Source organism: Rousettus aegyptiacus, unplaced genomic scaffold (genome assembly GCF_014176215.1).
Source record: "Rousettus aegyptiacus isolate mRouAeg1 unplaced genomic scaffold, mRouAeg1.p scaffold_m13_p_1, whole genome shotgun sequence".
Taxonomy (NCBI): Eukaryota; Metazoa; Chordata; class Mammalia; order Chiroptera; family Pteropodidae; genus Rousettus; species Rousettus aegyptiacus.
The window spans coordinates 174111145-174136948 of NW_023416284.1; the positions used below are offsets into that span (position 1 = coordinate 174111145).

Genomic DNA, 25804 nt, shown 5'->3' on the forward strand with positions numbered 1-25804 from the left:
GGAGGGCTTGTTGAACTCTGGCCTACTGGGCCAACGCCCAGAGTTTCTGACTCAGAGGGCCTGGGAAGAGCCTGAGAATCTGCCTTTCAAACAAATCCCCAGGATTGCTGATGGCAGTCACCCAGCACCACACTTTGAGAATCTTATTTTGACTCATTTCCCGTGCCTTGGTCATGGTGTGAAAGCTCTCTATTTTCTCTTCTTTTCAGGACAGTGGAGTTTCTTTTTATATATTATTTTTAAAATGTTAACAGAAAGTATGGTGAAATATCCTCAGCATGAAATCTACCATCTTAACTATTTTTAAGTGTACAGCTCGGCAGCACTAGGTACGTTCACACTGCTCTGCCACCATCACCGCCATCCATCTCCAGAACTCTCTTCATCTCGCAAAACTGGAACTCGGTCCCCATTAGACAATAACTCTTTTTTTCCTCCCCAGTCCCAGTCAACAACTGTTCTATTTTCTGTCTTTATGAAATTGACTATATCGAGTACCTCATATATGTGGAATCATACAACATTTGTTTTTTGCGATTGGCTCATTTCACTTAGCATGTCTTCGAAGTGCATCTGCGCTGCACCATGTTTCAGAATTTCCTCCCTTTCTAAGGTTGAATTAGAGTCCATTGTCTGTATATACCACATTTTGTTTAGCCTGTTCATCTGTCCGTGAACACTTGGGTTGCTTCCATCTCTTGGTTATCGGGGAAAATGGTGCCATGAGCAAGGGTGAGCAAACGTCTCTTTGAGATCCTGCTTTCAATTCTTTTGTGTATATACCAGAAATGGGATTATGGGGGCAGTAAAGTTTCTTATAAAGTGTCTCATCTTGTGGATTAAATGCGATAACATAGATAAAGGATCGACACAGTGCTGGCACGTGGCAACATACATGTTTGCATCATACGGCCTCTGGGTAATTAGGTACATATGTAATAAATATATATAATGAAACTCTTGATGGCGTTGATACTATTAGTGAGTGTGAATTTTGTGTAAGTGAGGATAATTAGGTTTAAAAACATTTTTGAATCTTGTTTTCCCCTCAACTTCACACTTAAACTAAGATTATGGTATAGTCACAGGCACATCCTATCTCAAGCTTGAACACTTGCTATAACACTTGCTAAATGAGCATTTAATAGAAATGCTTGATAACAGGTTGCTCGTGTGAATCATTAGAACTGTGTTACCTCACTCACCACTCGAGAAGTCTCTTTTCTAGAAAATCCTCTTTCACATCATTTGACTTCCCCCGCAAACACAATCGCAGGATATGAAGAAAGCAGGAAGAAGATGGGGACAGGGCTAATCAGATTTAACATCAACAATGAAAGTTAAAAATCATATGGGTGTCTTGGGAAAATGGATTTTATAGAATGATGCCATTCACAATGTGGTCTGAAGACTGGCCAGTCCATCCACCCTGATTGTCAGTCACAAAATGAGATACAGAGCATGTGCTAGAATGTAAATTCAGGTAAATCAACTACATCATCACAACACATATTATTTAGGTCAGCTGATTTTTTCTTTCTTTTTTTTTTTTTTGTAACATCTTGAGGATGGAAATAGTACATTCATTACATTCTGGTACAGCTCCTTGAGTTGTACTGTCCTAGAAGACACTGAGTTTGTTGAAACTCAGTTAAAACTTTATGTCCTCTGTGGGGTCTTGTCCTGTGGCAGACTGAATGAGGGACCCTGTGTACACGTCCATCATAGTATTCATCATACTGTATTGTATTATATTTGTGATGATCTTTAAAACATCACAAAGTATTTTTCAGTTATAAAAATGGCACATGCTAAGCCATAAAAAAGAATAAAATTCTGATATGTGATAAAACATGGATGAACGTTGAAGATACTATGCTAAGTGAAACAAGCCATTAACAAAAGAACAGTCATGAGAATGTAAAGGACAGCATAGGAAATACAGTTAATAATATTGTAATAATTATGCATGGTGTCAGATGGGTACTGGAGTTAACAAAGTGATCACTTCATAAGTTATATGTCTAACCACTGCACTACACCTAACATTAATATAATATTGAATGTCAACTATAATTGAAAAAAATTAAAATAATTTTAAAAACCAAAAGAACAAATATGGAATGATTCCACTAATACGATGTATCTAGAGTAGTTGGAATCATACAGACAGTAAGTAGGTTAGAGCTTAGCCGGGGGGGGGGGGGCAGGGAAAGTGGGGAGTTATTGCTTAATGCTTACAGAGTTTCCGTTTTGGAGGATGACTTGGTTCTGGAAATAGTGGTGATGGGTGACAACACTGTGAATGTATTTGATGCCACCGAACTATACATTTAGGGCTAGAATGGTCAATTTTATGTTATTATATTTTATTACAGTAAAAAAGATACCAAAAAGTTATACATGCTGGTAGAAAAGAATTCAAATAATATAGACATATGTAAGGTGAATGAGAGGCCTGAGATAGTCAATCCTTCCCCTAGTCTCCGAATCCACAGGAGAATATCCCAGGAGGCTTGGTAACCACTCAAAAGGCACATGAAGATTGGCTGAGTTGGGCCAATCGAAGGGCCCTGTGATCTGGGCTCAGAGGACGCAGAGGCAGCGGGGAGGCTGAAGATGCCCTTCTGCGAAGGTGGCCTGTACTGTGCATGTCACCTCAGATGGGACACTTTGCTGGACTCCAGCAAGAAGGGGCCCACATTCGGGCCCAGACGCCTCTCCTCTGATACGGGGACATGCTGAGGGTGCCAGGGATAGGGCAAGAGAGAGAATTCTAACAGCCCCCACTGTGAAACGGAAGCGGTGGTATTGTCTTGATAGCAGCATTAGTTTTCTACCAGCAGTGGGAATGAAATGATGAAAATGGCCAATGAATCTGAAATGAGTAACAGACAAATTATAATGATAAATGATGTAAAAGTGTCTCCTACCATCCTCCACGGCATCTACCCGTTCCGCCTTCTAACTTCAGATTGTGTTGGGACAACGACCCCAGGATGCTTTAGAACTACTGAGAAGGGAGGTGTATTTGGGCCAAAATTCAGCCATATGGCATCTCTCTGTCCCCACATCACAAGCTCTGTTTCGGAAGTAAAACTGATGTGAAACTGTGATATTATCAAGAGCTTTTTGGTAATGCTTGGTGATGACTATAAAGGATTTTACTCTCTTGGCTTTATTATGGGTGCGAGACCTGGCCGTGGAGATACCGTTGGGCTGTGAACAGCTGTGAACACCCACTCGGTTAGGCTCGGGCGAGTGTTGCAGGAATTCACATGGAGCAGAAGGGGATGGTCTCCTAGAAATCTAAGAATAATCACGGAAGTCAAAATTCTGCCTCCCATCCTTGTCCCATATCTATCCAATTACCATACCCCCCCCCCCCAAACTAGTAACTACTGTTGTTTTTTTAACTTTTTATTTAAAAATAAATACAGATCCACAAGAAATTGCACAACTGACAGAACTCCCAATGTAACCACTGTTTTAAATTCATCCTATGGTATTTCAGGCAATATTAATATACAATCAGATACAAATATAGAATATTTTCCACTCTGTTTTATTCCAATGGTATCATATCATACACAATTCGGTACCTTGCTGCTATGGACTGGATGTTTCAGTTTCCCCAAATTAATATGTTGAAGGCCAAACCCCCACTGTGATGGTGTCGGAGGTGGGCCTTTGGGAGCAGGTTAGGCCATGTGGGTGGAGCCATTGTGAGTGAGACTGGTGCCCTTAGAAGAAGACACAGGAGAGAGATGATCTCTTCCCCTGCCACGCAACACAACAGGAAGGCATCTATCTGTGGATCAGGAGGAAGGTTCTCACCAGGAACAAAACCAGCTTGCGTCTTAATCTGGGACTTCCCAGCCACCAGAAGGACAATAAAGAAATTTCTGTTATTTAAGCTGTCTAGTCTATGGTACTTCTGTTAAAGCAGCCCAAACTAAGACATTAAAACAATAGCATTTAAGTTATTGCATAATTAGCCAAGCTGTCATTTTCATTTCTTTTTGAATCACTTTTCATGGATCGACATTTTTCTCTGATGCAAAACATAATTTCTTCACTCTATGTAAAGTTGGCTCAGGCTTCATTTTTTAAAAACACTAAAACCTCAGCGCAGTGTTTCACAAACATGCTGTTTTAAAAAGCCGATTATCAGGCCTCTTTCCTGGAAGTTTTCTTTCAGTAGTTATGAATTGGTGTCTGGAAATCTATTCTTTTGAAAACGAGTTCTCCAGGTGATTCCTAGCTTCGGGCAAGTGGAAGACACATTGTTAACTCTCAGAGAAACTATACAGAGAGGACTATTAAATGCCTGCTGCAAGATCTAGTACATCCAAGTGTTTACTCAGATCCTGGCAGTTATTGTCTGAGAAAACACCGATTAAATACACGATTTTGAAAAGTGAACTCACCTGCGCGCTACCGAACTCCCAACACAGCCCGAAGCACACGGCTGTGATCTTTGCTCCTTGGCAATGTCCTCGCAGAGTCAGAGTTTACTTTGTTCGCTACGTGTCCCGGCCTCACCCATTCCGGTTCCGTTTGTTTAAATACCGGAGAGTGGCAAGCGTATACGCCGCTGTTCAGGGTCCTTCTCTCGGCCATGTTTTTCCTGATTCCAGTCTTGGGAGCAATTGTCTGCATTCTGATTGTACCGATCTTTAGAAATGTTGCTGGACGTATCAAGAGAAGAAAAAAGGAGCCCAGAGCCCAGGCAGAGGCTCGACCCTGTGTGCACGCCCACTTAGAGGACAGCACTGGCCTCCACCAAGAGGAAGAAGGTAAAGACATGGGCGATGCTGTCTGGTTCCCAACTTTTGCATTTTCGTGATGCACGAGGGCTGACGGCAGGGCTTGTGGAGGGGAAGAAACAGATGCTGGTCAGTTTCCTCAGCAACGTCTACTGTACAAACAAATTAGCATGTGACAGGGACCGATCATGTCTCTCGGGTGGTCAGCTTGTAACCTGGTGGCACCAACTCCCCTTCATTCTTAGATACTCAGTAAAAAGCTGTTGAAACCGAGTGTCCAGTTCAACAGACAAAGCAATAAACAGACAACAATTAGAGAGTAATAGAGAGGAACCAGGTGGAACGATTATAAGTGTTTCAAGAAGGCTTGGGGGTGTGGTGGGGCAGTTAGGAAAACCAGGCTTGGTGAATTAATAGGACGTGAATAGCAAGGGTTAGGAGACATCTCAGGTATGAGGAGGAGAAAGAGCAGACGTGCAGGGACCAAACCCCTGGGAAAGACCCTGTGAAGGTCAAAGTCCTGAGCTGATCGGGTAAAGGAGTAATATGAAATGGGGTGGAGAAGGCAGGCCAGGGCATGGCTGACCCGAGAAAGGAGAAGTGAGAAGGGAGGTGGGCAGGAAGGAAAAGGTTCTTGAGGAACCTTGGGTAATCTGAGTTTGAGGTTTATCTGATGTGGGTTTGTGAGATGGATTCGATTTGGAAGAGGCTCAGTGATTCTCAGCTGGGCTAGTGGTGCCCCTGCCTGCCAACAGAGGCCACCTGGAGGTGTGTGCACGTGGCAGTGTGTATATGTGTGTGCATGTGTGTGCTCATGTGTATCCTGAGTTGTCCTAATCTCAGGATGTGGGTTCGGGGCATACCTAGCTGGCTTTCAGTGCTGGGAGCCAGTGATGCTGAAGGTCCCACAGAGGGGCCAAGCCCGGACAGCCTCTTAGCAGGGCTGCATCTTACTCTGAAACAATGAAGGAAATTCTACCTGAATCAGTTACACCCAGTTGAGAAGCACTGCCCTGGACCAAAGGGATGTCCATTAGGAAGGTGGGTAATGGTTTGTTCTGGTAAAGATGGCCTGGATGGTGGAGGCAGTGGGAATGCAGGGGAAGGAGTGAATCAGGGTGAAGTTAAAGGAAAAACAAAAGGATTTGGCAGTAAATTGGATATTGGGAGAAGGGGAGGGTGAGATTTGGGGGCTGGACGAGTCAGAAGGACGTTATCATAGATAGGTGAGGGAAGAGGGTCCGATTTAAAGGAGAAGATGAGGGTAGTTTAGGATGTGTGAGATTTGAGAAGATAGTGGTGTGTTGAGGCAGAAAAGGAGAGGAGTCTAGGCGAGGGATCCAGGCTGCAGTTACTGATTGGAGAGTCACCAGCATAGGGGTGGGACTTGGAACTTGGAAAACCAATGCATTTGCTAAAGGGATATTGCTGGAAAGAAGACTAAGGATAGAACTTGGGGACGGGGTGCCCCTGCAGAAAAGAAAATAAAGAAAAAGGAGTACCAGGATAATCATAATAATAATAACAAGCCCTCACATAGCACTCACTGTATCTAGTGAAACATTTTACACATAGTAAATCATTTAGCCTTCATAATAATACAGTGAGATAAGCACTATTATTATTTCCATGTTACAGACAAGGAAACCAATACTCAGATAAGCTAAGTCACCTTCCCAAGCAGGTAGTGGTAGAGCCAGGACCCAGACAGTCTGGTTCCAGAGTCCAGGCATATAGCCAGTTTGCTAGGCTGCTTTCCAATAGGAGAAAGGCTTGGAGCAGAGGACGCAGGAGATGGCCAGCAGGGTTAAAAATTACCTAAGAACTGAGAGGTGGTGTGTATTGAGGACAGGCCACTAGATTTGAAGGCCCAAGAGTTTGGGGGATACAAGAGGGATTGATAAGGTTTGTGGGGAGTCAGAGAAATGGGGTTGGGCCTGGAGGTTGGAGACGCAGAGCAAAGCTATATGGCTCTGTTCTGGTTCTATGCCTGATCATTCATTTCCCCAAATCCTCTACCTTTTCATTCTTTATTCCTCACAAGGAAGAATGAATCCGACATAGAGTGGCCCCCTCAGCAGCTATGGACAAATCTGGCCTGAATATGAAGTTCACAGTCTCTTGCTGAAATTTTTTGTTGTTTATATAAGCAGTACCTACTGAGGCCACACAGGTGGCAGAGAGAACCAACGTTTAAACTCAGTCTCCTCTGCTACCCAGTCCCAGATCCTAACCACTGGGTGGGTAGACACGGCCTCAAAGAGGACCCACCGCTGGTTCTGAGCGGGGAATAACTGCAGAAGGTAAGGGATTCCAGGACCGAAGAAACGTGGAGATGGTTCTGATGATGGCAAATGGATACCAGATCCACACGCCTCTGAAAATTAACAGTAAGAGACGAATCAGTAAAATAAGAATCGTAGGTCTTTCTAGGGTGAGTTAAGGAAAAGATGGGCGCCAGTCCGACCTGCTCCAGGTCTGATTTACAAAGAATTCCTATTTCACGTTCGTAGATGAGGGAATCGGCATGCGCGTGGGCAGGTGGGGGGTGGAGGGTGTTAGGGGGAGCCGAGCGGGGCCGCGCTTATTTGGTGTCGGACACAGACACCCTTCAGGGACCAGTCATGCACTTTCCCTGTTTTCCTGCAGCAGAGGTCTAAGGAGGAGAAGTTACAGATATTTATCTCAAAGTGAATACTTCAGCTTGCTCCCCTCATATGAACCAAAAATGATCCTGCACAAAAATTCTCTAGTCAGGCACAGGTTCTTGGAAGCTCGTGCAAACGGAAACAGGAGGAAAAGATACAGGGAACCCATCTCGTAAGACATGTGCGTTTTAATGGTGGTGGGGATTTTTCTTCAGCGAGCTTCACTGGCCATCCTAAAACTTTTATTACAACTAAATTTTTGATTATCCCAGGTTGTCCAGTCACTGCCAAGGAAGGCTTGTGTTAAAATTTTTTATCTAGTGTGGGTAATGCCTGAGAATAAAAATGTTCCCACAACCTTGGGGATGAACAGATTTTCATGTACCCATGGTAACAAGCGGCTATCGGAACAGATTGCAAACCTGCTCGATGGATCAATGACGACTCATCTCAGCAAAAGCTTAGCAAGTCAATCAGTGGCAGCCTCTTGCTTCTGAAAACCAGCCATCTGTGGATGGTTTCACTCCACTACCAGCCTCTCTGAACGCCAATCAATCAACAACCTCAGCTAAGTAACACTGTTTCTGCAGAGGAAGTCAGCCTTCTTACACACCTGGAAGTCCACCAATCCCTGAACTCCATGCTTCCCAACCAAGTAGTATGCTAGAGCTGCCCTAGGGGATTAGCCAGAACCAGTTAAATATTCAGGAAATTTGTGGGATGCTTATTCAATCATCAGTAGCTTAAAGTCAGGCCATGATGGAGTGTTTACACCCTGGAGAATGGCAAGTGCTATAAGCCAGGGCTCTTCTTTTCCCCTCAGAGAGCTGATTTACCGGTGCACCATTGACAAAAATAAGGTCAGCTTTCTACTCAGCTCACAGAGGTGGAGCTTGACCAGCATAGCTCTCCTTTGATGTAGGAAGCAATAAATTCAGCTTCGTATCTGCATTTTATCATTTACCTTTGACACACACACACCCTTGAAAACTTTTATATGGCTAATTTAAAAGGTTGGTTGACCAAGAATCCTGTAGACCTTAGGTTTCAGGATAATGGACAGGTAAATTCAGACGAGGGAAGATTAAGAAAGGGAGAGGACTTGGATGGAGCCTTTGAGATGGAGTCTGGTTGGGTTCATCCACCTCCACAGCTGCCAGTGATGTAGTCATTCTAGACGGCAGCTTGGGAGGAGAGTGACTGAGAGGCCACGTGGGAAGCAGAGCGATGGCTGGGGAAGTTGGGAAAGAGGTGTTCACGGGCCAGGTGTTGAGTCCTGAATCTGGTCCCATCGCCGCCTTCAGAATCTGTCTCCTGCAAGAGCCGTATCTCCCTCGGATTTCGTAAACATTGCTCCTCAAGCTCCCCAAAATATTGCAGGGAGTTTCATAGCTAGAAACTATTTGGCCCATTTGCAAAGATTTCGAAGTAGAACTGCAGGACACAAAGGCTGCTTATGTGGAGATGCAGCCAAAAACGCCTCTCGGTTAAACATTAAAGAAGAGTCTGTGACCTAGAATTACTTGCCCATTAAACCTAATTATGGGGCAGCGTGGTGTTCCTTGGCAGGAAAGCAAGGAAAAAAGGCGAGTTGCGCTTCATGTCAATAGCAACCCCCGAGCGTGGCAGCTCAGGACGCATGTTACGAAGCGGACCACAATAGTGGGCATTTGTTTAGGAATACGTGGACTTCGCGGCTTGAATAAATCCCCCAGAGTGATTTGGCTGGTCTAGAGTGGAGCCAGGACTGCTACGCAGAGTTGATAGAGGCTGTTCGCCTTCCTCTTGGCAAGGGCCGCGTTCCTCGGGGGCAGTCAAGAGGTCAAGGGGATAGAAGTGGTGCCTTCAGTATTGTGTTTGTATTGGTTCACTGCCCTGGGGGGGTCCTTCAGTGCTTTCTCTCCAAGCCTGGCTTGGCCTGTCTCTTTCTCTAGGCAGGAGGTAGACCTTTTGCACTGCTCAGCGAGCCCTGAGGGACAATCCGAACCAGAAGTGATTAGGCCACTTGTCTGCCTTGCTCAGAGATAATGGCCCGGCTGATAAGGCACAGGCAGCAAATGCTTCATTCCTCTACAGAAGGAGCCAAGTGGCTGCCCTGGACTTTAGAAGCTGCAGAAATTGCCAGGTGCATGCCTTGGCACCTGGCCGACCTTTAGTCATGCACCTGGCCGACGTTTAGTTTAGATAAATACTGGCTGAGTGGATCTTAAGAGCAGGTAAATTATGTTTCAAACAGTTAAGTAAGCATTTCATGCATTTGCTCATTTACCACTTACTGACTCCAGAGATTGTCAGGCTTCATAGCAAATGGTATAGGAAGTATGGTTGGTGTTGAAAGTCTTTTTTGACATATTTGATAAGGTTCGAGGTTGGTACTGATGACTTCTTGGTTTGATTCGGCATCCAGTACTAGAAAGCTGACAGGTGTTTATTGCCACTCCTCCATCACACCTACTTCCTTGTAACTTAGTAACTGGGCCTTCTCCTTAACTGTGTATAGTCTGGGCCCAAACTGCCCCAACTACGAAAGTGTAAAAAGGAGTTTTTCGCTGAGAGCTGTAAGCAAACCACAGTACCTGCTGGCGTCATAGTTGGGTTCTCAGTCCCTTTGAAGTTAGCTCCTCTTTCAGGAGCATTCTCTCCTGCCTTCCTTTTCTCCATCCTCAAATACCTAGGAGTGAAGAGTGAATTCCACCCGGAATTATTTTATCATTTATAATTTAATATTATAATAGTTTTCTTCTTATGAAGTGATTCTTTTTAGCCTAAATAATGCCTTTAACCATAATTTTGCTTTTATCTGAGATACTTATGAGATGCACGTATAATTTTTCCAGCTTTTTACTTTCAATCTTTCTGTTTTCTTATGTTTTAGATGTGTTAAAAATAAGTAACAGGCACAAAACGAAGTCATTTATGGCAAGCCCCACATCACCAAACTTAATTACAGTTTCAGGTCTCCCACAAATGGAATCTTAAACTAGCCAGTCAGAAATCATCTGATCAGCACTAGTGAGGTCATCTGCCTAATAGGCCCCTGCCATTCTCTAAGGGAACGAGAACTTGAAATAATTAAGCTGCTTCTTGGCTTAGTATAACTTTTTGGTCCCTGCTCCATTCTGCCTGTAAGAGTCTTTCATTTTGTACAGTTCCTTGGAATAACTATGTTGTGCATCTGAAACTCATACAATATTGTGTGTCAACTATACTTTAATAGAAGAAATATATTAAGATTTAAAAATTTAAATCATCGGCCTGTATGAGGAGCATTTAATACACTTATATTCAAAGCAATTATTCTTGTTGCTGCTAGGATTTCAGTATTTCTTCTTGTTGTTCTTTCTAAGGTAAAGTTGTTCTCTGGCTGCTTCTAATATTTTATACTTATTTATAAAAGGTGTGGATTTCTTTTTCTTATACTGCTCGAAATTGACTAGGCCTCTTGAATATGTAGAATTGGTATTTTTCATTAGTTCTGGGAAAATCTCAGGTACTATCCCTTCAAATATTGTCTCTGCCACATCTTTCTTATCTCCTGTCATCAGATGTATATTAGCCATTCTCATTCTACTCTATTTTTTCTTGCTTTTAGGTTTTCCATCTTCGGGTTCTTGCTCCATTCTAGATATTTTCTTCTGAGTTATCTTCCAGTTGATAGCTCTTTCTTTAGCTATGTCTAACCTGCTATTAAACCTATCCATTACGTTTTTAATCCTATTATTTTATTTTTCCATTCAAAAAGTTCTATTTTTTCATATTTTCCATGTCACTTTTTATCCTTTTCTATACCCTACAGATTTATATAAATTTGCCCTCTTTTTTCTCCATATCTAGTGATCATAGTTGTTTCATCTTTTGAGGCTGCTAATTCCAATATTTGGACACTTTGGACATTTGACTCTATTTTTAAAAATTGAGTCTGCCGTTTCTTACTCAGGTTGTTTTGTGTCTTCGTATACCTGGCTGTATTTCGTGGGTTGCTGGTAATTATATTTAAGATTATTAGTATATTGGCAATTGCTTCTGCTGGGCAACAGGAATATTTTCTGGTAGGACCACCATGTGTAAGTCTGAGGCAGGGACCACCAAAATAGTATAACCCTTTAGGGCCTGATTCATTTAGGATTCATTCTTTCCCTAAGAATGTAGTCTTGAGTCCCAGCTTATTAGACTCCTCACTGTGTATGGGCCTGAGCTTTGATTCTTATCTCTCTTGATTCCTGAAAAATATAAAAATGAAAATTTAAATGTTTAGAAATTAGCAAGTACAATCAGGGAAAATGCAGCCTCTGTGCTTATTTACCTCTGCAGTTTTATATTTTCCCTTTAGTTTTAGCCTAAGAATTTCTTACTATGTTGTCAGCAACACAATGATTTTTAAAAGACTTAAAAAAATTTTTTTTAAAGTGATCTTAATGGTTTTCAGATGATGAGAGAGTGTTTCAAATAAGCTAGTTTACCATTAACAAAAATTCATATTCCTCATCTTTGTATAGGTAAATTTTTTTCTTGATTTATAATCAGTCTGGAGTTTGAAGGATTGTCAAGATCAGAGGTCAAGATTCTGTAGATCTATTCTCATTTTTTGTTGATGTTATTGAGCTCATTACAAACATTTTTAAGAACTTTATCTCCTTTTCCCCAGGGGCCACCTCACCTCATGGCCAAGAGAGACCATTTATTTATTTATCTATTTACTTACTTACTTATTATTATTATTGTTTTTTTGTTTTGTTTTGTTTTTTTATTTTTTAGCAAACAGAAGTGATCTTATTATGTAAAGGCAGAGTAAAGTACACTTGGAAGAAAATCCAAGTGGGCACTTTAATAGAGGATGGGGGGCCCAAGATAGACCATTTAATTTGCTACTTTTCTTATTCTTATTTGCAGATACTGATGCATTGCAAGAGTCAGAGATAACTGTTGAACATGTCCCGTTCTCCCACACTCGGTATCCTGAGAAGGAAATGATTAAGAGATCCAAGGAATTTTATAAACTTCTCAATCAAAGACGATCTGTGAGATTTATAAGTAATGAGCAGGTCCCAATGGAAGTAATTCGTAATGTCATCAGAACAGCAGGTCTGTAACTGCATATTAGGCTTTTGAGAATATTAGCTGCATTACTGCTGTGATAATACTGGAGCAATGTTGAAAATCAAACACAGTGAATGAAGCCTAGGATGATTAGCTTACCTATAAAGTCTTACCCAGGTGTTGACTGACTACAAGAAACATAATGATTCCACTTTCTACAAAGTTTTGACTATTACGAACTTCTTGGGAGCAGATGTGACAACAGCTTAAAATTTCTGAAATTACTCAACATTTTGAACTTTTATTAAAAACTAAAATTACCAAGAACTCTTATACACTAAAAGAGAAGCATCTTTCTTTCTCCTCCCCTTAAACATTCTCTCTCTCTCTCTCTCTCTCTCTCTCTCTCTCTCTCTCTCTTTCTCACTTCATTTACACACTTCTCTTTTTGGAACCAAATTTCTTATATTATATAACATAATGCTCTAGTACTGTATTCTAATGAACTACCAGATTTACTCATGTGAATTTGCAAAGTAAACCAAATTGGAGAAAACCCATTTTCAGTGTAAAGTAATATCTCCACAGAGGAAAAAAAAAATGAGAATTATGTAAAGGGGACAGGAAATATAAGAGAAAGACCCTTTTTGAGAATCTCTTGCTTACGGTCTTATTCTTGTATAAATCACATTTAAGTTCATTTGCAGAAATTATTGCTTGACCATCGTAAATCCGTTGCCCAAATTAAAATGAACATTTCAGTTAAGAATACAAATGCATTATTGTCTAACTATTTGAAGTTATTAAATTTCTTCTGTGTCTATATCTGTATCTATATATGTGTAAGTGTACATATGACATTCAGATAAATTTAGCATAATTGAAAACATTAGGGAACAATTTATTTCTTATGTTAATGACACAAATATTTAGTGGACAAACAACAAAGGTACAAAGTGAGTTAGAATTGCTCTGATCAGGAATTTAGGCTTTATGTTTAGTTTTTGACTCGCTAAAGCATTTCACAATTCATTGAGCCCCCTCCACCATGGGTAGTGGGGAGAGCAAACAAGAACCCCATCAAGGCTGGCCAGCCTGACTCTCCTCATGTAGCGTTTAAGCCATTAAATTACTCACCAGGAAGAAAAGAATTGTTGCTTCTGAAATATTCCACCAGGGGGTCATTGGGGTGAACTCCTAGGAACGGTGGCCCATCTCTAGGACAGAGGGATGACATCCAGATCAGAAGCTGGCCCAGGCTCCAGCTGGAATCTTAAAGCGAATTTAAGCTTCTTGGGCACTGTGATGCACTGTGAAGGTTTGTCCGGGACACTGGGGCTTGTCGTGGTGTAGACTGGTGTTCCCGAAGCCTATGCGAGTTGGAAGACACACAGCTGAGTGTACTTAGTGCCTGGAGCAAAGACATCTTGTGTGTTCCCAGCAAGACCAGAAACCCCACAGCGCCACACCTCAGAGCTTTGAATATCGGTGCTCAACAGTTTATAGTTTAGTTGCCTTTCGAAGAGTATTTCTAAAAACTATTTTACCATTTCCAATCAACTCGATAACTTTATTCTTTTTCAAAAATGACATTTTCGAGAAGTTGGGCTGTCAGAACTTGCCCTCCGAGTTCTCTCGGAGGTCGTGGTACAGTTCCTACATTTTATCGCATATAATGAGAGGACAGTGATAAATTCCCACAGCTGTAGACCTGCTGACCTTGATCTCAGGCCATCGGTGTGGAGACTCCTAAAGTGACGGGGAATGAAATGCAGTTGGCAGAGACAGCCAGCACCTACCACCAAGCTTTTAGTTTGCCAGATGATCCAACTGTATTTTGAGCAAGTATTATATTTATTCTTAAATAACAGTCTCACATTTTCCTGCAGTTTTCATTGCTGATTTTAATTTAATGGTCACAGGAACAGCCCCAAGTGGGGCACACACGGAGCCCTGGACCTTTGTGGTCGTGAAGGACCCAGAAATGAAGCATCGGATTCGGGAGATCATCGAGCAGGAGGAGGAAATAAACTATTTGAAAAGGATGAGACGCCAATGGGTTTCAGACCTGAAGAAACTGAGGTACAGAAGTTGCAGAATTTAGGATGTCTAGTTTGGCTTCTTAGAATGAAATAACTATGAGTTCAGTTTCCTGGTTTTGTTTTTTTGGAAGTTTGATTCTACCTCTAGAAGCAATTATGGAAGTTGACGCAGGACTGGCCACTGTATTGCCTTGAGCGCATGTTATCGTGGAGCGGTTGGGAATGCTGGCTAGGATCAGGTCTGTGTTCAAATCTTAGCTCTGGTTTTTCAATTGCAAGACCTTGGGCGTTTATTCACTCTTTCTAAGCACATTAGTCTGAGGTCTCCAGAGAAACAGAATGAATGAAGAGAGAGAGACGGACAGACGGAGAGACAGACAGAAAGATTTATTATAAATAATTAAATCAGGCGATTAAGGAGGCTGAGAAGTTCCAAGATCTATCTGCAGGGGGCAGGCTGGAGCCCCAGGAGAGCAGATGGTATAATTTCAGTCCAACCCCGGATGCCTGAGAAGCAGGACAGTCAATGGTGTGAGTAATAATTCTGCTTTGAGTCTGAAGGCAGAAGACTCATGTCCCAGCTCAAAGACAGGCATGGAGGGAAAATTCTCCCTTACTCTGCTTTTTTTGTTCTATTCACTGCGCTATGAACCTTAAAAAGGGTGACAGTCTTGGGCTCACGTGGGACTTCTCCTTAAGTAGCTAGGGCTGGGGCGATGTGAAGTGGACCTCTTGGCTCTGCTCCTGTTTTATTTATTTGTCCCCAGAGCACGATTTTTTCCCCTAAGATTTAAAAATCTTGTCTTTTAAAAAGAATTTTAAAAATTAAATGTATTAGGGTAATATTGATTGATAACATTACATAAATTTCAGGTGTACAACTTCATGGCATCTGTGTAGTCTTTTGTGCGCTCACTGCCCGAAGTCTAGTTTCCTTCCATCACTGTTTATTTGATGCCCTTTACATTCTCCATCCTCCTCCTTATCAAAATGGACATTTTATGGAGTAGTAGCTAATTACCACGTTCCGGAACAAGTGCGGGGTATTAATAACAGATATAACAATTTTATTGTATATTCATCAAAAAAAAAAATGGGGTGGGTAAAAGTGGAGTTTCTGCTCTTAGAGAGACCCTGTGCTCTGGGTGTGCCCAGTGCCTACCCAAGGCCATCAGTCGCCTACCTCTTTTCCCAACAAAGGCAAAATTAGTTGCCCTCTCGTCTGTGTGCTCACCTTCCACGCATCTCACGTAGCCGTGACCACATCATATGTTCATCAGTTATTTCATTTTGTTCTCATTTTATAGGCCACATTTCAGAGATCTTTGTTGCATACCAAGGCATTCTTGAGAATCCCATTAAAGTTGCGGGCTTTTTTCCACAAACAATATGTACACACACACATATAACATAAAAACTCTAGTGGTTCGGGGAGCTCTCGTTTAAGAAAGTCTTACATTACGTATTACGTCATCTAGCGTAGTGCTGAGACATAGTACGTAAATGAGTGAATGGTTGGCAAATTGAATTGCAAATGAACATATATCCTGACATCCTGTTTGAGTCAATTATGAAACCTATCGCTGTCATTAAAGATTTGGTCTAAAAACTAGACCCGATCTACATGTCAGACCTATTTTCCTGCTCCCTGGAGGGAGTCCCTTATCCCAGGCAGAAGGCGCTACTTGCCCTTTTCTTAATAGGCCTGTGAGTTGCTGTCTTTATTAGTTCTAATATGATGTCATAATAAATTCTTGCAAGATAGAACAAACCCAAAATATTGGATATCAACATATGCCTAGGCAAAATAAGTAAGTCCAAAAATTGTTAACAATTATAACTTACCTTTAAACTAGGTAAATTGCTTAATCTTCATCTGTATTTAAAAAAATTTAATTTTTCATTGTAAAATAATATTAGTAGTAAAAATACTAGCTAACATACATGGCACTATGTACTAGGTACTATTCTAAGTACTTTTATTGATTTCACCCTTACAATAACTGTATGAAGTGAGTGTACAATACCATATGTACATTTACACATGAGGAAACTGAACTGTGAGAAGTTAAGCAACTTTCCCAACATAGCACAACTAGTTGACTCAAGAATTTATCTTCTAAACCATTGACATGCTCTCTCTTTAGGAGAAAAGGATTGATAACTGTTGAATGTACTTAAGCACGTTGCAGTGTGGTAAAGAAACTTTGAAAATGTAACCTATAAAAGTTAATAGTGGAAGAAGAATCATAGAAAAACACACATGTGAGTTTAGTACGTTTTAAAACAGTGAACCGTAATAAGGCTAAAAATGAAATGAATGATGTCTTGCTACTTAATGACAATATATCCTAAGAGAAAATTACAATATACAGCATTACATGAGTGTGTGTGTATATATATATATATCTGTGTTAGAATGACACTTTTGCTGAAAGGTATGGGATAGATAATAGAATAGAGAAAGATATGCTCTTAGCTGGAAAGCAAAAATTTAAACTCAACATTTATAACTCACATGAATTATTTCCCACTCACACAAAAATTCCCTTCTTCTTCTCCATAACTGAGCAAACGGTGTTACTATCTGCCTACCTGTAACTGAGATTAAACTTCACCATCATCTTTTTCTTCTCTTTTGCACACCCCTAGATCAGATCAGTCAGCTTCTGCCTCCACGCCTCCCCCCAAGTTCTCCCAGGCCATTGCCATCATTTCCTGTCTGGTCCCCCCTTGGCCTGGTCCCTTGCCTGCACCAATCTGCCTCTTCCTGAAATGGATCTGATCATGGGATGCTTCTCAGAAGCTTGTGATCACTCTCCACGACTTATCAAATGAAGTCCAGGCCCCTGCCAAACCTGTATGTAACCTGCCAATCCACTGCGCCGTACTACATGCCGCATCCTCCAGCCTGTCAGGCTTCTGCCAAGCCTTCTCTGTCCTCACTCTGCCTTTACTCATCTCACTAGGAAGCCCTCCCCAGGGCCGCTTCCTCACTTTGGTCATCGGTGGTCTCCTTCAAGGAAAACATTGGAAATCTTCTTCCAATCTTCTATTCAAAATTAACAATCTTTTTGGGGGGGCTCCCCATGCACTTGGCTTATGTTTCTTTAATAGCTTTTACCGGGTTTTATTTTGCTAAATCAGACTTATTCCATCTTTGCATTTTTCAGAATTTCCAGTGCCTTGCCCTACTAGGCCCTTATCAATACCTGTTTATTGAACTTGGATAGAAAAAGATGAATATGACATGAACAAAAATGCTGCCTTTTTTCAATTTAAACATAAAAGACAAGGGAATATGTTTTTAACATAAATAAGCTAAAATAGTAAAAAGAGAACAAAAATTCTTAAAAGCAAATATTCTCCAGAATATCTTTTTTCTCCACTTCAGAACCAATTGGATTAAAGAGTACTTGGACACAGCTCCTGTTTTGATTCTCGTTTTCAAGCAAGTACATGGTTTTGCTGCAAATGGCCAAAAAAAGGTCCATTACTACAACGAGATCAGTGTTTCCATTGCTTGCGGCATCCTCTTAGCTGCCTTGCAGGTATGTTACCCTCCTACCTGGCCCGAGAGAGAGAGATGTGATTCTTGGGGGCCCAATGGTGCTCGTGTTAGCAAATTTCAAATGAGCTCCGAGTTCAGGGACATTTGGAAATTGTTTATCTGAAGCTGAATTCCTAAGGAAGGTAACTCTGATGTGAAAACTGACTCTGAAAACCCGGACGGGTGAGTACGATGGTTCAACAAGCTGGAGTTCTTCCTGGAAATTCACTTGTAGTGTCATTTCAGGGTCTGAGAGATGGCTGTTGTGTTTGCCTTGATCTGTAACGACGTGAAGTTCAAGGGGGTTGGCAGACACGCATGAAGAGCTTCAGAGCCTGAGCGTTTCAGAGACTGGCTCCCTAATTGCGTTTACTATTGTCTGAGCCGATGGGATGGTTATAACACTCTAAGAAGGACTCTAGCCTAGAGCATCTTTCCTGAGGAGTTGAGTTTGTATTGTTTCATGTTAGAAAGATGTGCTTAAAGAAATTCCAGCTACACCATAGCTAGAGCCACGCTAAGCACAAAACAGAGCAGACCGACGTATGCCTTTCCCGTGATTCAGTTCATTCCCTTGGCAAATGTTTTCTGAGGTCTTTCTATGTGACAAGTCCTGGGAGGCACCAGAAATAGTCACCTCATGAAGTATACATTCCGGGGGGTGGAGGGTGGGGGTGGGGTGGGGGAGGACTGAGGTCCTAGGGTGGAGAGAGACGGTAAACATGTAACACAAATAAAGCAAACAAGACTCTAAGAGCAAGTGATCACGCTGTCAAGGGACAATTGATTGCAAAACACTATGTGGTTCTTCACTATGTCAAAGAAAAGTTTTTATGCTGAAAACATCTTGCAAAATATTATACAAAAGAGGAATAGATTATTTGAAAATTTGTCCTAAAAGAGCTGGCATCTTACTTTTTTTTTTTTTCCTAATTCTGTATATGATAAACAACACCATCACTGTACCCCCTCAGACCACAGGGACTTCCATCCATCTCGGGTCCCAGGAGAAGTGGGTTAGTCCTGGAACGAGCTCTTTTCACAGTGGCTTCTGTGCCTTCAAACCTGCGACCTTTTTCCCCCATAGTGTTGAGTTTGCTGCCCTCTAGCTTCCGTAAGGCGGTGTAGGTCATGGTCTGTGAGGGAGGAAAGAGAAATCTTTCTGAAGCTTCCATCTGGACAGACTGCATAGTGTGACTTGAGTCACGCAGGGCTCTCAAAGTCAGTTCTAGAACTTCTTTCTGCTCAGCCTTGCGGGGTGATGATCTGATTGGAAAAGCAGGGGGCGGGGGATGGAGAGGGCCCGCAGGGGAAGTGTCCCGAAGGTACACGGGATTTTTATTAGGTGTTCATTATCTGGAGGGGCTTGGAGAGAGGTCAATGGAGTATTTCTTTTACCTCCAACATACCCCCTGGGCACTGGGTCCCCTAACACCGGACACAGGCACTTTCGGCTGGGAAGATGCGCTGCCCGCCTGGCTGGATGTAAAACCATAGGAATCGCCTGTTGCTTATTGCCGTTCTAGTGGTGTAGTTAAATCCCCCAAATTTCTTTCCATGAAATAACAATTCCTATTTCTTAAGCAATAATGAAATAGGAGACTGGTATTCTTCCTCTTTGAGACGCTTCCCACTGTTTGATGAAAAGAAAGTGGTGTCTGGGAAGGCTGAGGAGAGCAAGTAAGACTCGAGGCACTTGTGCCCGAGCTGCCAGCTGCTCTGCCGTCCACCTTCAGGGAAATGAAGGAAAAAGCTGGTTTAATAGACATTAGATCCTCCCCAGGCTTGGAACACAGCCGTGACTTCGCCTGCTGACTTTAAAAAGTATTCTTCTCCTCCCCTGTTTTAGAATGCAGGACTGGTGACTGTCACTACTACTCCTCTCAACTGCGGCCCCCGTCTGAAACTGTTCCTGAGCCGCCCCACGAATGAAAAGCTGCTGATGCTGCTCCCTGTGGGGTACCCCAGCAAACAAGCCACGGTGCCTGACCTAAAACGGAAACCTCTGGATCAGATCATGGTGACCGTGTAGGCAGGAGACCAGCAGGGAGGTGACGGCCCGGCTTGCTGGGTCGATGAGACACTCTTTCTCTGGCCACTAGGACTCCCCAGCACTCCACTTCACAGGAATGGCCACTCTGTGGGTCAGGAAACCTTTCCACACTCTCCAGCACTTTGAATTTGAAATCCTTGCTTCTAGTAGACAGGTGTGATTGAATGAATATGTAAAGTAAGAGGTCAACAGGTACGCTCTCATCCACTTCGGAAATGCATTAGAATTTGACTAAGAACATGCTCTGGTTTTTAAGTTTTATAAAACTGTCCTAGAAAAATCACTGATGATTTTTTTAAAAAACTCATATACAGAAAGGAGTCATCAGAAAATTTAAAATAGTCCCAAGAATTCAGCTATGTGATGATTCTTGAATTTAAACTTAGACTAATCAGATCGACTTCTGCCCTTAAATGTCTGGTGGCTTTTAGGCAAAGGATGTGCTTTTGAGTCGCGCCCTTTTACTGAAATTTATGGATATTCTGCTGGATTTGAGTAAGTAAACATTGAAATAATTAAAACATCGCACTCACAGACCAGAACAGTGCATGCTTGAGTAGACGGGTTAGACTGGCAGCCATTCGAACATATAAATGGTTAGCTGGAGCCAGTTCACATCAGCTCATGGAGGCTGATTGTTAAATATTTAAAAATTTTGTGAGTCAGTGATCAAACCATTTGTAGCGTGAAATTGCTCATGGTGGGGTATTTACACCACTGCAATCGGCAGACGCTACATCACGTTTTCTTTTTCTGGAAGAGAACCGTTTTCCACCCACGGCACTAACCACGTCTCCCTCTTTTCTACTCCACCCTATGAAACACACTTATGCCTTCACTCCAGATGACAGTCGAGCCATTCAGCGTTGATGGGGTCACAGGTGCTAGGTTGGGAATGCCAGACCTAGTCTTTTAACTGTCACCTCCAGTCTTTCCTTCCAAAGGGACTGTCCATACAGGCACACTCGTAGCTTGAATAAATGTTCACCAAGCAGCTCTACTCATCTCTTTATCCCTTTGCACTGGCTTTCTCCCTCTCTCTCTTTCTATCTTTTTTTTTTTTTTTACTCAGTTCTTTTCAGAAAATCTCTCCTGCCTCCTTTCATTCCATTTGTGAGTCATACAGTGCAAGAAAAGCCCCCTTAGTATCATTGATAAGAGTCAGAGCTGGTGACAAATCTGTATCAGAAAAAAGGAAGAATTTTTCCCGCCTCAAAATATAATTAGATATTACAAGAAGCTGTGCTTTCAACCTCCGAAGTCCTTTGAAGAACCTACAAGTCTCTTTTAGAATCTCCAAAGTCTTCTACCTGTATCTTAATTTTTCTCTAAACATGCTTTTCCCCAAGTCCACACATTTTAATAAATACGGACTTTCTTACATTTTATTTCGATTCTTTTTGTAAAAAAAAATTCTTAGTTGTTTATTATCTGGGGGGCTTGGAGAGAGGTTAATTCATTAGTACTGTGATAAGTATTTGTCCTGTACTCTCTATTGTAAGTGAGCGCTGCTTTAATTACACATGGCTTTCTTAGACTTATGTGGGCTGTCATGGGAACATAACCACTGTACTTCATATTGTTTTTAACAGGAGAAAGATACTCTCTGTTCCAAATATCAAAATAATAAACATACTTTGGCATCACAGTGCAAAGAGTTGAAGTTATAAACTTTCTTCTATTTCTTATGTTTAGAGACTGTTTGAGTGCAAAGAGCTTTTTTGCTAGTTTTGGTCCACCTTGCTGAGGGGGGCTGAGAACCTTGCCTCTTGGGATGTGGGGTGGAGAGGGAACTGGCCAGTGGTGGGGGTCCCAGTACAGCCATTCAAACACAGAGCCACTTGAGAGGAAAGAGAAAGCCTAGACTGCACATGAGTTAGCGGGCCTAAAGCAAAAGATTACAAAGGCCTAGCCACCACATCCGGAAACACAGCCTTGGTTTCTCATGGATGCTGAACGACGGTGCAAAGGCACAGATTTGGGACATGATGCAGCCAGCTTTCTCTTTGAGTGATGGAATTAATACTGACTCAGTCTAGAGAGCACAGCATAGACGGACTTGGATTCAAATTTCTCAGAGGTCGGGGAAACATCATCCTTCTGTGCTTGGAAGGAGAGGAGATCCAGATGTGGGTAGGCATTAGAAGTCTCTTTCTCAAGGACAAATAACTTTGAACTTGAGAGATAAATTGGATATAACAAAAAAAGAGGGGAGAGGAAGGAAGGTTGAAGAAATTGGTGAAATTGGAATAAGATGGTAAAAGGCATGAAGATTCTCCTCTGAAAGGTTAACATTAAGATTGGTTGATATTTGATACAGCTTTTGAATACACTACCATTTGGGATTACAAAATACATACATACATATATTACATATATATGTATATATACATACATATGTATATATATACATACATACATACATACATATGTGTGTGTGTATATGTATATATATCTACCGAAATTCTGTTTTTTCTAAATGATCCTGTTTTTGCCTACAAAACAAAAACTTCTGCTGAGGAGAAGTCCCCATTTTCTCTTCTTATTTACTCATCCCTACAGAAGAAAAAGAGACTTCTCTGATTAGTAAAATTGGGGAAAAATGTTTATTGCATATGTTCAAACCTCAACAAAGTACTCTCCATTTTAAGCCACATAGACAAATTAGGGATGATTATTCACCTTACAAAGATGACCCACCAATGGACACCTCTAAATATTAGGTTTTCAAAGAGTATTCAAACTGACACATTTTTTTTTTTAAAGTTGCAAACATCTTTAAAGAATATCTATAATTTAAAAAAAAAAACATAGTTATCAATGAATATCTTGCCCAAAAGGCTTGAGAAACACAACTTATTTACTGGGTATCAGTAGATACCTAGTAACTGCTAGGTATAACTTGTGGAATAAGAACAATTGCAATGTTTCACTCCACACACATCTGCAAACGATGAAAAGTCTGAAACAAATGTTGCTCCAGCTTTGCTGCTGTGAGATGCTAATTCCATTTAATAATTCCATTTTGGGAATTCTTAAAAAGTCACAAGGAAGGGGAATGGTTTGTGTTGTTATCACGACTTTCGAGTCCTAGAGTAGAGCCAAGGGTTCAGGATCAAACTCGACAGCCTTAAGATTCCCTGAGAGCAACGTGGAAATATGCTAGTAATGTCTGCAGAGGGCCAAGTAAGCACAGAAGCTAATGAAGTAATAAAGGAAGTTAGCTAACTTGGGTGGAGGTCGAGTTGTTGACTTCCTTCTATTCTAATAATTAAAAATAAAGAGGGAACCGGAATGAAGGTTCTAAAATCAAAGTCCTCTGAAAGGTGTCCGTTATTGTGACAATGCCACGGAAAAGGTCATGATGCTCACTTTCCTTCCCAACTGACTTCTCCTACCCAACCTCCACTTAATCAAGGTGTTCACCATATTATCACCACGAGTTTATGACCTGGTAACGCTGACTTACCTGAGATAGAAAATCTGTTCCCTTGTAGAGTAAGTGACCTTCCAAGTCTGGGAATGTTTAGAATTGAATATGGAGATGATGAAATAAATCAAACCCAGAATATTGGTACTTTCATATTAAGCTTAGGAATAATCTTGTGTATGTTTCTTATTTAAGTGATTTAACTGTTTTAAAGAACTTAAAATTCCAATTTAAAGTATACAATTGATTTTAGGCTTTTGATTTTAAGTTGAAAAGTATAGGAAAATTGGACATAGCTCATTAATAGTATTAGGATAGATTCACTGTCCTAATTTATTAGTTTAATTTATTAGATTTAATAGAGATTTTGAAATATAAGAGAACATTTTAGCTTAATTGGTAGTAAGCATGCCGGGTCAATTACTTGAAGTGCTAAAATGGAAAATCAACTGGATTGAGTCTGTACAGCACTTTAAAATGTTGAAGAGATTTTAATAAGTAACGCTTGTACATGAGACTGATGTTTTAAAGGAGTTCAGCTTATTCAACTTGAGTTAATTAAACATTAGCCAGTCCTTTTCCTCAAAAGTGATTAGTTTCATTTTATTTAAATTTGCTACATTTATAAATACAGCAATCAAACACATGTATCAGGTTAGAATGCTTTGGGGAAAAGCAACAAATAAAAAAAAATCAGCTATAGTAGTCTAAATAAGGAGGGCATTATTTTCTCTCGTAATGACAAGTTTGAGTGCATGTCCATTGGTTCAACGAAATCTGCCAAAATCTCAGTGGTTCTCTTGGCCTTTCTTTGTGACCACAGGATGCTGCCATAGCTTCATCCATCACAACCACGCACAGTGCTTGAAATGTGACAAGTATTGGTAAAAGATAGAATTTATCCAAAAAAATGTACCTATGCGATAAAATTTTGAATACAGGATCAGAACGGGACCTGGGTTTCTGAGCTGCTCGTGAGGGCTCCAGGTGATTCTGCCGACCAGGCACGTCTGATAAACCTGGAGAGCATTCTCTGGTGAGCTCATCCATCTCGGGGCTTGAAGTACCTGTCACCCAGTGGGGCCTCACAGGTCTCTATCTCTAGACGTGACCTTTCTCTTAAACTACTTTCAATTGCTAAAGCTTACACCCATCTGCTTTCTATGCACCTCCACCCAGCTATCTCTTAGGCGTCTCGACCTTCACATGCTCAAGTTAGTACTTATGCGTCTTTTCCTTCCCTGGCCTGGGCCCTCAGTTGGTCCTGCTGCGGGTATAGCCCCCAACCCAGGAAGCATCTTAGATGTCTATCGTTCTCTTATTCCCTAAATCCAAAGCCATCAGCAAGTCTTACTGACTCCATCTCTGAACACACCCCTGGGAAGGGAAAACAGAGAGCCAACGCGAGGAAGCAGCTTGTGCTGCCCGCTGCCGTGAATTGACAACGACTCGCGCTCTGACCCAGAGGCCTCGTGTCCTCTGCCAGCACTATCAACTGCCAGGCTGCATTGCCAGCTCGTAAGTAGGCAACAACTTCAGACCCTTCTCTCTACCCGAAATGCTCCTCCCCAGATTTTGTCGTGGCTGACTTCTTCACGTCACTCACATTTTCAGCTCAACTGTTCCCTCTCTGAGAAACGTTCTCCGACCACCCAATCCAAATATTTCCACGTCAATCACTCTTGATCACATCAGAGCACCTGTCATCACTTAAGAAATTAAAAAAAATTTTTTAAGACATTCAAAATACATACATACGATCTAAAGAATATTATAATAAATAACTATGTATTCACAACTTGGGTTAAGATACAGAGCAAATACTATCGATACAGTCGTTAACCCACGTCCCCTTCCCCAATTCTATCTCTTTCCTCTCTTCACAGAGGAAAACGCTAACCTGAATTCGGTGTTATTCATTCCCATGGATTAAAAAAAAAAATAGGCTTGCCGCTCTATAAAATACAGTATTATTTTAGATACTTTAATTTGACACAGATAGGGCATTTTACATATTTTTCTGCAACATGCCTCTTTAAGCCAATGTGATGTTCGTGAGACAGTCTGTGTCGATATGTGTGGCTCTAGTTCATTCACTGCCATTGCTCAATACCATCGTGGGAACATGGCACACACTATCCATTCTCTTGTGCGTTGGCATCTAAATTCTGTTATGTTTATTTTTTTCTCCTTATGTAAATGGTTAAGAAGTTACTGGGTCGAGTTACTGGATCAAAGGGTATTCATGTTTCAATTTTTCTAGATATTACCAAAT

At 41.4% G+C, this 25804-nt stretch overlaps 1 protein-coding gene across 2 annotated transcripts; it reads left to right on the forward strand.

Annotated features, from left to right (window-relative positions):
* Positions 1-4560: 4560 nt before the first annotated feature.
* On the forward strand, positions 4561-21744 carry IYD (iodotyrosine deiodinase). Of its 2 annotated transcripts, XM_016149129.2 has the most exons (5): positions 4561-4799; positions 12308-12499; positions 14377-14536; positions 17891-18047; positions 19896-21744. In XM_016149129.2, the coding sequence occupies exons 1-5, from the start codon at positions 4622-4624 to the stop codon at positions 20076-20078; spliced, it is 870 nt and encodes a 289-aa protein (XP_016004615.2). In that variant the 5' UTR covers positions 4561-4621; the 3' UTR covers positions 20079-21744. The 2 variants fall into 2 exon arrangements, with proteins under 2 accessions (XP_016004615.2, XP_016004616.1); XM_016149130.2 differs by lacking the exon at positions 12308-12499.
* The last annotated feature ends 4060 nt before the right edge of the window (positions 21745-25804 follow it).